The sequence below is a fragment of the Spermophilus citellus genome, assembly GCF_964194105.1.
Source record: "Spermophilus citellus genome assembly, chromosome: 11".
NCBI classification, from domain to species: domain Eukaryota; kingdom Metazoa; phylum Chordata; class Mammalia; order Rodentia; family Sciuridae; genus Spermophilus; species Spermophilus citellus.
In genome coordinates this window covers 132,825,949-132,840,213 of record NC_138192.1, presented here as the reverse complement: position 1 = coordinate 132,840,213, position 14,265 = coordinate 132,825,949, and the positions used below count along the sequence as shown (strand labels likewise).

General features: G+C 49.5%; 1 protein-coding gene across 4 annotated transcripts in view; it reads left to right on the top strand.

Annotated features, from left to right (window-relative positions):
* DRC11 (dynein regulatory complex subunit 11) overlaps nucleotides 1-14,265 on the top strand; it is a 129,787-nt gene that overhangs the window by 7,188 nt on the left and 108,334 nt on the right. For all 4 annotated transcript variants that reach the window (XM_081262129.1, XM_081262130.1, XM_081262128.1 and 1 more), the window contains exons 2-5: nucleotides 1,734-2,058; nucleotides 5,090-5,209; nucleotides 8,569-8,760; nucleotides 9,614-9,685. In XM_081262129.1, the coding sequence (XP_081118255.1) occupies nucleotides 1,734-2,058; nucleotides 5,090-5,209; nucleotides 8,569-8,760; nucleotides 9,614-9,685 (709 nt within the window). The remainder of the gene's footprint in view (nucleotides 1-1,733; nucleotides 2,059-5,089; nucleotides 5,210-8,568; nucleotides 8,761-9,613; nucleotides 9,686-14,265) is intronic.

Here is a 14,265-nt window from a genome sequence, read left to right as displayed (position 1 = left end):
GATCAGAGACCTGGGAATCAGACCAACTGCTGAACGAAAACACAAGGTCAACACTCCAGCATTTTGACTCAGGCACTGACTTCCTTAACATTACCCCTAAAGCCAAGGAAATGAAAACGAGATGACATCAAGTTTAAAAGCTTCTGCACAGCAGAGAGAACAAGAGCATGAGGAGAGAGCCTGCAGAATGGGAAAATCTGCACCAGCTATTCCCCCGACAGGATTAGTATCCAGAAGATGTGAGGAACTCGAAAAACCTAACACCCCAGACACATAATCCTCTCAATAAATGTGCAAAAGAACTGAACAGGCATTTCTCAAGAAGGAATACAAATGACCAACAAATATATGAAAAATATATGTTTGACATCCTTAACAATCAGGGAAATGCAAACCAAAATCACATCGAGTTTTCATCTTCTGTTAGAATGCCAGTCATCAAGAATACGAACAATAACAATGCCCGTGAGGATGTGGGGGGAAGGCACACTCATACACGTTGGTGGGATTATAAATTAGTACAACCGCTGTGGAAAGCAGTGTGGAGATTCCTCAAAAGATCAGGAATGGAACCACCACGTGACTCAGCTGTCCCACTCCTGGGTAGTTATTCAAAAGAACTAAAACCAGCATACTACAGTGACACAGCCATATCAGGTTTATAGCAGCACAAGTCACAATGGCTAAGTTATGGAACCAGCCCAGGTGCCCATCGACAGACTAAGGGATAAAGAAAACGTGGTATGGACACACAATGGAGTTTTACTCAGCCACGAAGAAGACTGGGACTATGGCATTTGCTGGTGAATGGACAGAACTGGAGGGCATCATATGAAGTGAAATAAGCCAAGAAAGATAAGGGTTGAATGTTTTCTCTCATATGCAGAAGCTGGAAAAAAATCAGGGGAGGATACCATGAAAATAGAAGGGAGATGAGTGGAGCAGAGGAAGTGGGTAAAAGGGGAGGGAAGAGGGACTGGAAAAGAGGGTCTGCAGAATGAATGGACCCAGCTGTGCTATGTGCATATGTGAGTCTACCCCAGGGAATTGTACCTTTATGGATACCTATAAAGCACTGATTAATAAAACAATAACTACATAGAAGAAAGACCAGTAGAGGAAGGAGAAGAGGAGAGGGAGGAGAGGAGGGAAATGGCAGGATTGGGGATTGAAATAGCACAAAATAGATTCCATGCATGTATAAATATGTCAAAATGAACCCCACTATTATGTATAACTAGGGCACGGATAAAGAATATTAAAAATACTACTCTAAATATCTTCAATGCACATTCACAAATTTCTCTGCAAATATTATTCATAGAGTCTGCACATGTTTAACTTTACAAAACAAAGTTGAATGACTTTCCAAAATGGTTGTTGTAGTTTATACCCCATCAACTATGTATATGGACAAACAGTGAACCATTCTCAATCATTTTATCATTTACATTACTTTAATAATACTGGCTTCACATTATGGTGAGGAACAACTATATCATTTAGGACAGGACTTTTAAAATTTCTTATTTGTAATAATAGCAGTGGTCAGATCTAAAAAAACCACATGTACATCCATACAGGACTTTATTGTCTAAACAGCCTGCAGCCGCCATGTACTGCGAGCTCACACCTGATTGTGCATTCTATTTTGTTAGACCAGATGGCAGTATGTTTCCCTGACAAAATAATTCTCATCTGCTCACCTGTCTGAACCCTGTGTCCTCCCGCAGAATGTATAATAAAATGTGGCACCAGACCCAAGAAGCCCTCAATTCTTTGCTTGATAAAGAGTCTCAGAAGCTGGTGGAGCAAGAGAAGAATCCTGTCTGCATCTTCCAGATGTTGGCCACCTTCTACATAAAGTATGTGCAGATCTTCAGGAACCTGGAGAATGTCTACGACCAGATAGTCCACCCACAGAAGCGACTGCTGATCCGGAAGATTCTGGACGGGACGATGGGGCGCATCCTGGAGCTGAAGAACGACATGGTGGAGCTGGAGTTGTCTGAGTTCCATTACTTTGATGATATCTTACAGGACCTGAAGTTGGCCCCTGTAAGTACTCTGTTGGTTCTTTCTTCTTATTTTCCTCTCACTGTTAATAAGGTGTGTGGGTCTCTACCGATATTCCGCAGGCCCTGTGGACGCATTTGCCTGGATTCGTTTGGTGTACTCAACACCTAACCGTTAGCATCACGCTGTCACCGCTGAGTCTTAGTCCCCTTCCTTCTTGATGAGGGTGAGAGTCTGCACCATCCTCTGGTCTGTTAGGAATGGGGTGTGGGCCAGGACCGTGGGATTAGAGGGGACCCACCTGCCACAAACCCAGAAACACAGACCCTCCCGGTCTTCCTGAGTGTGCCCTGCTCTCTGGGTCCAAGGAAGTTCCCCTCCGCCTCTCCCTGCTGGCAGCTCCTAACCCCCTCCTCTGGGCAGTTAGCCCTGGCCACTGTCCTCTGACCTTTGCTGCTGACCCCCACCCAGGGCTTCTGCTGGTGTTCTGTCTGGCTGGGTGTGCAGGGCTGTTGGACGCCCACCACTTAGGAGCTATTTGCCTATGAGCTTACCCTTCATTTTGAAAGGAATGTTTCCTCAGAATAAAACCAAAAGGAGAAAATGTTCTATTTTTACATTGGAGTGTAGTGTTTCTTTGCTTTGGAAGTGTTTTGGCTTTCCCAAAGCGTCATGCTTCTTTCTGGGATGTACCCCCTTAGTTTTGTTGGTCAATTTTATCAGGATGGACTAAAGAAAATACTGAAATCAACAAAAATGTTGAAGAACATTCCTAAATTTGTGTGGCCATAGCTTTCATCTATAAGCTTCTAAATTAAACCATTGGATTTAGGCAGGTGGGTTTACTCACCAGGTAAAATGTGAATGACCTAGGATAAGTGTGAAACAAGCAGTTTTTCAACCATACTCTCAAATCTGATTAGTAAAGTAACATTAAATTTACAAATTTAACTTCAGAAATATAATAAATGCTGCCCCTAAATGCAAGGACCAATGAGTTTATGGGGTTTATGTGGGGCTGCTTCTTTTTCTCCCCTGTCCACAGCCCGCTGGCCTCTCTGCCTTGGTCATCTCCTAAAGGCCAGGAGCAGCTGCTGTCACAGCAGAAGCCACTGGACACCAGGAGCATCCCACAGGGCAGACAGCAGCAGGAAGCCTTCATGGTGGGGGGCTCTCAACAGTGATTGAGCCGTGGGAGGTGACAGGCAGCCAGGGGTTCGCCCAGCAGCCGCAGCACAGCCGGAAGACCATGAGCCAGCTCCAGGGACTGTGTGCATTTCAGGTGCAGCCACCCAGTACCCTGTGCAGTTTGGCCTCTGTGACTGTCACTCACATAGCCCACCACTCTCTGTGTTTTGCTGGCCAGCACCCAGCTGCTTGTCCAGTAAGACCCTGTGCCCTGATCACAGGTGACCAATCCACTGAGAGGCTCTGGGTGGCTGTACCAGTCAGGCCCTCCCTCGGAGTTTCTGAACCAGCTCAGAGAAAGCCAGACCAGCTTCCATCTCGAGGTCTGAACTGTAGACCCCCAGATGTCTAAGGGTTAGAGCTCAGTCAGCCAGGTGTTCTGGGGAATGGAGGGAGATGCTCCTGGTGAGAAAGAGGGAAACCAGAGACAGCAGAGAGCAGAAGGAAGCAGCAGAGCCTTTCCCCGGGGCCTTCCCTTGGTTCCATGGGGTCCCCAAGTCTGTCCAGAAGTGTCCCCTTTGGGCCAAACTATCCAGAAGCCTGTTTCTAGAACCTCCTCTCTAGGTCCTCCAGCACAGAGGGGTGTTCGAGGAGAGAGAGACGCTGTACCTCGGCACTGGCAGTGTCCTGGATCCACTCCGTGGAGAGCTGAGGCTGGGTATCTGCACCTAAAAGGGGCCATGATGGACACCCAGCACCTCTGCCTCGCTTCCATGCTCCACTGCTCTGTCAAGTCCTAACTGCCAAACCCTCACTATGATTTTGTGGTCCCAAATGGGCCAGATGGAGTCATGTCAATAAAATTTTTGCCTTAGAATTTGGAACAGTGCATCGTACATGTTTCTTAATTAATAACTTCCCGACATTAGATGTAAGTGCCCTCATTCCTCTCTGACTGCCCTCCCTCATAGGGCACACTCACCCCCTGGGCCCTGGAGCTCACCCCCAGGTCACCTCCCAAACTCCATTAGCCTGTAAAAAGCCTGGGGTTCGAATGCTGTTGCCACCTTCCAGAATTCCAAGGATCTGTTCTTCTCAGTCCTAAAGATGACACCCCTTATGCTTTAAAGCTTATTTAGGAGAATTCCTGTCCAGAATTCTCTGGGGTGAGGGGAGTCACACCCTGATTTGAAAAAAAAAAAAAGGGAAACTAACCCTAGAGACCATGACCTTGGCTTGCCCCGTCAGCTAATCTACCTGGAATTAGCCAGGCATGACGGACAGTGTCTGGGACAACCTTCTCACTGGGCCAAGAGTCCACATCCTTGAATAGACTTCTGTATTCCTCATCATTGAACTTGGACTCGTAAGTATTTATTTGACCTCTACTAGTTTGAAATATTTGGTATTATTCTTCACACAGGTAAAGAATAGACATTCAGACTGGTTGTGTCAAAAACAAGTTTTCTGACTGGTACAGTCACCCGGAGCCTCTAATTTCACAACTAATTTTTGAATGAAGTAATTTAGATAAAAATAAAACCAAATTTTTAGAAAAGATTATGGTCTTCTGCATACCAATAGTCAGTGGTGCTAATTATAATTTATTAAGTTTAATTCAAAGACCTCTATGACCCACCTGGTTTGAATAATTATTTTAGAGACTGAGAGAATATTATGTTTCTTTAAAGAAATTCATAAGGTAATCATGAGCTCTCTGAGGCCTATTTGGGGTGAATTCCTGAGGTTGTAGTTAGGATATTCCTTCTGTGGAGGTCTCCTTGGCGGTACTGCTTCTCTGCACTCCAGGGCCTCTCCGTCTCCCGCGTGAGCTGGGCGGTACACCATGCCCTTTCACCTGCTCATCATCACTGTACATTTTCACGAGCTCTGAGTCCTGGTACCATGACTAAAGTGCTCTTTTGCTTATTTTTTCCTCTTCTAGCAACAGTTGGATATTCCCATCCCCAAGTACTTTTTGAAGGAGAAAATAGAAGTAATAAGAGAAAGAAAGAAAATCCTTGCTCAGATATTAGCTGACAGTGGATTAGACGCAACTAGCATGGTTTGTATCATTTTAACAATTTTCTTAATAATCTGTATAACTTCTGTTTCTTTCTTTAGCTCCCTATTGTGTGAGAAGCAGATTGTTTTCAATTTGAGGAGAGTTACCCCCTCCCATTGTTATGTGCAGCATACAAGAAGTTGTGTAACTTTGGGATGTATTTTTGGTGACACATAATCATTATTTTCCAAGGGCTTAAATATAGAGATCAAAATAAAATGCTTTGTTCGTTAAATTGTGATCCCTAAGACTGGGTCGATTATCAGCTCATCTTAATAGGCCTTCTCAGGTCCACCCAGCTGAAGCCAGCATTCATATAAAATGGTCAGTCATTCATATAAAATGGTCAAGTGCCAACAAGACTCACTGGGAACCTGAAAACTCGGATGCTTTCTCAAATGCTCATGGCCTCCGATGACTTCAAGCTGAGTGACACTGGCGTCTCCTGGCATGAGTCGTATGTGGGAAAGAGAAAGAAGATCCTTAAAGATTCCCCAGAGAGCCCAGAGCAGGGTCCAGGCAGCTCTCAGCCCATACCTCCCTCGCCCCCATCTCCAGCCCCACCTTGGCCCCACCATCCCCAGAAGACACCTGGAATCTCCCTAGGCACCATGACCCAGGCTGGCAACACCCAATGGGGCCCATTTGCAGGAAGACCACAGGTGCCAGCTGTTGCCGTTGTACCCTGGTCTTCCCCGGCCATCTCCATGGGTCACTTGTACTGCCCCAGTTTGGATGGCCAATTGCTGTCACCTCCCACCACCTTCTCTGGGTTTCTGCAGTTACTCCTCCATGAAGCCTCCTTTGGGGGCAGGGACAGTCCTTCTCTGCCAGTCCTTCACACGTGGCCCTGCCTGTCCGCCTCCTGGGATGTCTACTTATGCATGTCACTGACTTGCTGGCTGTGAACTCAGCGCCCTGTTCCCCTGGCTGATCCTCATGGCTCATGCAGCAAGACAGCAATTGGCCATCCAAACTGGGGCAGTACAAGTGACCCATGGAGATGGCTGGGGAAGACCAGGGTACAACGGCAACAGCTGGCACCTGTGGTCTTCCTGCAAATGGGCCCCATTGGGTGTTGCCAGCCTGGGTCATGGTGCCTAGGGAGATTCCAGGTGTCTTCTGGGGATGGTGGGGCCAAGGTGGGGCTGGAGATGGGTGAAGCCAACCCAGCTCCAAGCTGCAGAGGACTCGCTCTTTCCCTGACATACATGCCTGTCACCGTGACACCCCTTCTGCGGAGCCCAACTTGATACAGATGACCTCGCTTTCTGTGCTCCTCTCCCAGACTGCTGACCCCTCCTCTGTACTGTGAGTTCCTTGAAGTCATTTCAAGGCCAACTTGCATGGGGGTCCTGCAGCCATCCTTCCAGCCCTGGGCCCTGTGTCTGCACTTTCTGTCCTTGCACCTGCCAGAATGAAGCACTGGGACATCATCTAGTTCCCCAGAGGGACCCTGTGCCCCCAGGAGCCATATGTAGTACAGAACTGACCCAGGGTTTTGTGAGGGAAGTGGGGAAGGGAGATGGACGCGTTGCACTACACAGGACAGCGAGGCCCTGCTGTCTCTCCTGCACAGTGTCCCTCTGGATTGTGCCGGGTTGACACCAGGGAGGTTTCCTTCCTGCCCTTGTGCAGCACCCCTCTGTGGCCAGCCCTTCCACCTCCACCGGGCAGTGCTCGCCTCACCCTGGCCTCATTTTAGTGCACCCTGGCTCAGCACCCCACCAGGCCCCCCACAACCTTTGCATGCCCTTCGCTGTCCTGCAAGCCCCCAAGCTCACTGTCAGCAGCCTATTTCTTCAAGATATCTGCGGTGTATACCCAGAGGAGAACTTGGAGAAATGAAATCGTCATCTGTCTTCTACATTTAAAAGTTAGTCCCGCTGCCGAGGCCTCCCGGGTGTTCAGTCCTCTTCATCATGTTGGGCAGACCTCGCACATCCCTGGAACACAGCTCTTCTGCACTGGCTGTGAAAGTGTTGGAGGAGAGCTGGGAGCCCGAGGGAAATGTGCAGGCCACCGACATTGGCCAGGGGTCCTCTAGCGTGACCACCGCGGTGATGCTCGTTTTCCTCTAACACGCCAAGCACACTACTGGAAATGTGTGCCCCCCTGCACACGCCAAGCCGCAGAATCTCACTGAGATCCCCACCCTGAGGACCTGGGGTGTGGACGGGCTCCCCCGTAGGCAGCCATATTCCTGGGGCTGCACTGAGGGACACCTTGAGGGGGCAGCAGATGGCTTAGCGGGAGGAGGGTGGGTCCCTGCTCCAGAAGGCGCCCCACTCACCACTCGCGGACGTCACTCCACCGTCTCAGCCTCGGCGTTCCTAGCGGCTGGGTGGCCAGAAGCACCTGCCTTGGACCGTGATTCAGTGACTCTGACGAGCTCTGCGGGAAAAGAATCCGGCATCCGCGAGGTCCCTGTCCTCCTCACTCCTTCCTGCGCCCCTCCTCCCCCTGTAACACAGAGTGACTGTAACTCCTGGTGACAAATGGAGCAGCCACTCCTGAGGCCCTGATGTCACCGTGTCACTGCCCGAGAGGCCTGGAGGGGACTCCACCTGTGCCTACAGCTACTCTGCCTCCAGTGGCCTCTCCTCTGCCTTCATCCCTTCACGGCCACCTGCATGGCTTCTCCCTTGCTCCTGGGACAGCAGTGGCCCTCAGTCCTGAGCCCTCTCAGAGCTCACGGGGGCCCTTGGGCACCTCCAGAGCCCTTGCTTTTGTCCCTTTTCCCTCCAAAATGTCTTGGCCACTTGCCTGACTTTGTCACCGCATGCCCCACCTGAGCCCTGGACTTTTTGTTTTAATGGCACTTGTCACCACATTTGGATGTTTTAAATGCAAATTTACGAGTCCTGGAAGATGTTTCATATGTACAATTAAATGCTCCTGAAATGATTTGGCATTGGCCTCCTTCGCTAGGTCAGTCTGTGATTGGTTTAGACCCAGCATTTCACCTCTCGTGTATTTTAAAACTCACATCTCATGTTAGTGCTGTGTCTTTAACGTCTGTTTCTACTATGGAGTTAATGAAGTATTGGCGGCAGTTTCAAGTGTTACTGAATCACTTCCATTTCTAGTGTCGCTCACGGCCAAGTTAAACTATGGTGGCTCGAGTTACTATTTTGTTTGGAAGGCTAGAGGAAATCTTCGGTCCTTGAATTTGGGGTCACAACATGACTTGGCAGAGTATGACAGTGTTCCTCATCTGCTGGCAGACAGCATCGGGGAGCCTCCGCACGCTGCCCCGTGGGGCTATTAGCAGGGTGTGTTGGGAGGAAGCAGGTGAGTTCTGACGTGTTTAAACCTTGACTTATTCTGTTTTGTGTTGTTGTTATTATTATTTTTAGAAATTAACCATAAAGAGCATGCCCTTCGAAGAGGCTATTAAATTAATCCAGATTGCTGAGCGGGCGCGGCAGGGCCGCCTGAGAGCCCTGTTCATGAAGCAGATACACCTTCAGGAATACAGAGCAAAGCAGGCCAGGCTGCTCGGGGACAAGGTCACTGACTCGGGGGCTGCGGCACTCCGCATCCAGAAGGTACGAACCAACGTGGGGCCCCCAGAGCTGGGGGGAGCATCCTACGCAGGTAGAGATCCTTCCAGTTCAGGGGATGAGTGCTGAAAGTCAGAATCCCCAAGTCCTACCTTTGGTAGAGCTGGATTCCATTAGTAAATTCCAGGAAGAATTGTTAATGATCACCCTGGGGAAACTGGGAACTAAACTTAGTCATATTTAATTTTTTAAAATTCTAAATAAGTGTTAAACACAGAGTATTTTATTCAGATATTTTTTAAAAAACCACTCATAATTGTTGGAAAAATGTTGCTAAAACTCAGTGAGGACATAAATCCTTAATGGATTTTTAAAAATATATTCATGCATAGACAATTTGCCACCTGGCACTAGCAACCATCTCTAAAGACAGAACAGTGACAGTGTCGTCCCTTCCAGGATTGGCCCCAGGGCTCTCCCCCTGACAGCTGAGTGCTTCTGGTTGGTACCCATGGAGGTGGAAGCTGGAGCCGAGCGTCCTGGGGCGCCTCCGGGCTGTATCTCCCCGTGTTCCTTTGGAATTTTTCTTTTGAAACTCTGAAGTGCCACCCTTAGATCTAGCCTCACACTCCTGCCATCGAGAAGGTTCTCTTGAGAAACCCCAGGTAGAGGAACTTCACAAAGGAGAGCCATCGCTCATTTCTGTGATGTGGTTTTTTTTTTTCCTTTCAAAAATTTTTGCCTACAATCACATACAGAAAGAGTCCGTCAACACACCCGTGTGCCGCCTGGGGTCTCTGATCCCGCGACCTCTGGAAGGTGCCGTTAGGCAGGAGAGAGTGTGCGGCAGGTCTCCTCTGTCCAGGTACTAAACAGGTGCACGTGCTTCTCCTCTCAGGTCTGGAAGGGTTTCTGCCAGTCCAAGAGGACCGAGAGAGAGAGAGAAGAGGAGATGATATTCCTGGGCATGGTGAGTGTGCTTGTCGACAGGGCCTGGTTCTTACGCAGCACACTCAGGAAGGCCGAGTCTTCCCTGGCTGTCCCTGCCTGGCCACTCCACGGGTGGGAAGAGGGGAGACTGAATGGATAGTTTGGGCCAGCGTGGGGCTGTGGTCTTCACCTGCCTGTGTGTAAGTCTCAGCTCCTCATCTGCATCCCTTCCCTGACGTCTAGAGATCACTCGAGGGACAGCTGACCCAGCAAGTCCATTAGTGCGGCCTAGTTGACCTCCTGAGGCTCCTCCTGCCTGCCCCAGCAGCTCTCCCCTCCTGCCTGCCTCTGGTCAGTGCTGGGGTATTCCGCTGGAGGAAGGAATCAGGTCCATGTTCCAGCAATGTGGAAGCACCCACTCTCTGGGTGAAGGACGCAGTGTCCCTGTGTTCACAGAATCTCAAATCAAGAGCTTCCTGCTCAACAAACACAGGAAGTCACACCAGAGTCGTGCAGGATCCCACAGATGCCTTGATTTTATTACCTGGTTCTCGAGTTTCCTCCACCTTGCTGTTTTAAAAACAAGCCAGCGTTGATGTTTAGAGATGGGGTCCCCCGTGGGCTCCAGCCCATTCCTTGCTTTTCGGTTGCTGGGGTTGCTACCAGAATCTGGTGGGTTGGCACCTGCTGCTGGTTTAGAAATTCACTGGGTAGAATCTCATTCAGCCATGGAAAGGAAGGAAGTTCGTCACACATGCCAGAGCGGTGAGCCTTAAGGACACTGTGTCCAGCAAAATAAGCCAGTCACACAAAGGCAGACACCCCACTCTTCAGTCCCCCGAGGTATCCGGATGGACACAGCCATGGGCACAGCCTGGAGGGGTGGCTGCCAGGGCCTGGGGCAGTGGACATGACATCAAATGTCCAGTCTCTGTGTGCAGGTTAGGTCCTAGCGCCCCGTGAACTAGTTTACCCTACTTAACCCCTACCCACACTAAAGCAAGGTCGAGATAGGAGATTTTAAGTCATGTGGGTATTTTCTCCCCATAATTGAAATGTTTTTAAATGTCCACTGGGCCATTGAATTATACTGAAATGATTCTATGTGGATCTCAGCTACTTGCAAACTAAAAATTAAACAAGCTGCTCCTGTAGTCCACTGAATCTCCGATGTCTTCAACTGTAAGATGCATTGTTATTTTTAGGGGCCACTAAGAAAAAAGGGCTTCTAAATAAACCAAAGCACACCCTTCATTGTAAGATGCATCCGTCCCTAATTTCAGAACCATTAAGTGGTGAAAAATCTACATCCTAACACTGGTGAAACAGGGAGAGTTGTATCAGTCATATTAGGCAAAATAAGAAGGCTTGACGATGAGGGTCACTGGCAATGTGACGTCACAGTGCCCCAGCCTTTCTGAAGGCCAGGGAGCAGGTGCAGCTCGAGCCTTAAAATATTTACATGTCCACCTTGACTTCTAACACATCATCAGAAACAGAGATCTGGCTGCAGAATAGTTCTCTGCCATATTCTTTCTAATACCAAAAAAAAAAAAAAAAAAAAAAAAAAAAAAACGGAAATGGCCAATTCTAGTGTTCTAGAGCAGGTGTGTAGTGAATCACGGTGGCCTTACACAAGACGGTGCTGTGCTGCGCCAACACTACAAAACACATTTCTGACTAGTGTTTGATGATGCAAAAATGCTCAAGGTGGAAATTCGCGGTTTGGAATTCTAGCATGACTCCAGCTAAGGGGACACTGAGAGCCAGGTGTGTGCCCAGGAGAGGCACCTGCTGAGTCAGCAGGGCTCATGTTTCAGAGGGTGGCTTCAGAAGATGTTGGTATTTTCTAAACTGGTCAGCATTTACTCTGTGAACCAGAAAACACACACTTCTTAGAGTAAAAGCAGATGGCAGTGAGGTGACATCCATATTCCCAAGATCTCCAGATTGCTTGGTGCGTGTGGATGGGTGGATGCTTCAGGAGACAGCAGTGTGAGCGTGATTTGGGGTGAGGGACATGGATATGGGACGTGAGGGTAAGCGTGGTAGTTATGTCTAGTTTTCTATTTTAAAAATCAAATTGCAGTCAAAATATTTGGTATAAAGTTCTCCAGTTGAACAAGAAATCGTACCTTAGCTGCAGTTTTTGATTGTTTTTTTACACAAATGGAGCACAACTTTCATTTCTCCGATTGCACTGCAAATTGGTGCCACCACTCTGGGAAGCAGCATGGAGATTCCTCAGCTGCAGTTGTGACTCGGCAACTTCTGTTTAAATAAATTTCCATCTCCTTGAACTCGGTCTACGTTACCCAACAGCCACCGTGCGCCTCGTGCCACAAACCTGGGCAACAGCCGGGCATGACTGTCTCACCCTCAGATCCCGCTAGCTGACACTGATAGCACATGAGTGTGGGATCCCATGTGGCTTGGTTTTCCAGTTTTCCTTTGTCACTTGCATGTGCGTTGCTGGGATGAAAACTGCTCGTCCCGTTTCTGAGCATGAGCAGGGCCTGTTTGTGTTCCGCGAGACGTTCCTCAGCGTGCTTCTTCCTGCGTCCCCCTTGAGAGCACGTGGTCTATCGAAATCTTACTCGTGAGAAGAGTATGGATTCACTTTTAAAGGAACGCTGGCTGCTTGCTGTTCACTGCATGGTGGCCATAAAGCATCCATTCCCCACCCAAGGCGGCTTCCGTGGAATAATTCCCGCTGGTCCCTGATGAGGAGGCGGCCTCCCCTCTTTACACTTGGTTTCTCCGTCCACTCATGCTGCTCACTGTGCCAGGGTGAAACCATGGACTCACCAGGTCAAAGCTGCCTCCCCACCTCTGGGAGACCCTGGCGTGTCCTCAGGAGCCGCTGTTGGGCAACAGAGCCCAGGATTAGAGCAGAAGACGCCAGAAGGCCCCACGTTTCCTTTGTCTTATGAAGGATATTTTTTATACGGCCATTTAAATGTTTTATATTCTAAAATCTATGCAGGAAAACAAATAGCGCCCTGAACTCTCCTGCACCGTCATTTTAATTGGCAGAGCCAGTGGAGCCAATTGAGTCGAAGGAGCTTGAAGAACGCACTGCACTCCACCCTGTGCATCTTGGCAGGCACCGCGTCCTGTGTTTTGTTACCCTGCGGCCATCGAAGTATGCACTTGAGGAGCGCTGGGGGGCACTCATTATAGAGGGCCATCGCTTCTGCACGCTCCTGGAAGCTCCACACCACCCTGCTCACTTCAGACCCCACCTGAGACTGGCTACAGCCTACATGACATCTTGGCCAATAAATCAGACCCCTTTCTTGTTAGCAAATAACCCCCGATCTGAGCTCTGGCCCCCAGTGATTGTGGCTCCTTCTGAGGGCCTGTGGCACGGTGGCCCCATGCTGCCTCCCCAACAGTGTCCTTGGGCTCCTCTCTGGGACCTGCTGTCATGCACAGCCAAAATGGGCAGAGGATGTGGATGAAGCCCTTTCACCACCACCTGAAGCCCAGCCAGGACCACGCAGTCCATCGGATCCTGCAGATTATCTGTCACATTTGGTTCCAAATGACATTCGATTGTTTCCCAAAGATTAATTGATTCCCAATAAGCAGTTTGTGCTGTGACCCTGTGTTTTGCTTTGCTCTTGTTTGGTTCTAGCTTTTGAGTGCAGAAGAGCTGTTCCCGAGCTTCCCGGGGAGGCAGGTGTCCGCCGTGGGGGTGTCTCTTGACCAGCTCGAAGGGCTTGTGCTGCTGCAGACGCTGCAGGGGAGCCAGGCCGGGGGCGCCAGCAGGCACTGCCCCGTGGAGGGGCTTGAGCAACGTGCCCACCCACCCTGCAACCTCAGCCTCCTCTCCTGGGAGGTCAGAACCGTGCTGCCTTCTGCAGAGGTGGGGGAGGACTCGATGAGGGTCAGTGGCTGAGGCCTAGGTGACAGCCAGGACAGACTGCACCTTCAAAGACCAGAGTCACGGAAAACTGTGTCACGGTGTCATGATGTGGAATGACTTTTAGAATGGTAATTGGCATCTAGAGGTATGATAAATTTTCTAACAAATTGCAAATCTTTTAAAATGAGTTCTTGCATAAAATACATGGGCAAAGGCCGTGGCCCCCTGTGAACCACCACATCTGTGACGTGGAAATCACTGTTGACATTGGCTCTGGAAAAGCCCCAGGGCTGCCTCCCACCTGCCGCTCCCTGACCCAGCCCCAGGGAGCTTCCTGGGGCTGCCTGAGGCAACAGCTGCAGCCCCACACAGTCAGCTCCGGGTGGCGCCCCAGGAAGAAGTGTCAGATGCCACCAGTGTCCCTCCTGGAACAGCTGTCCTCGCAACCCCACAGGCATCCTGGGCAAGGAGGCCGGAGCTCCAGGGGGCTCCCTGGAGAATCTCGACCTCAGAAGCTCACTTCCAGAGACTCAGAGAGAAAAGGAAAATCACCGTTTTCTTTTCTATCAAATGGGATTTTACAGCCTAGTTCCCTGGGAACCCTGGAGTGTGATTTCAAGTCTGATTTTAATTTTTATTATGTCTTCTTATAATTGTTATTATTGATACGCCCCAGGCTCCAGGTCATGGAAACTAAATAGCCAAACTCGTTGCCCTCCCAGGTCCCCTGGCCCCAGGAGTCCTTCACC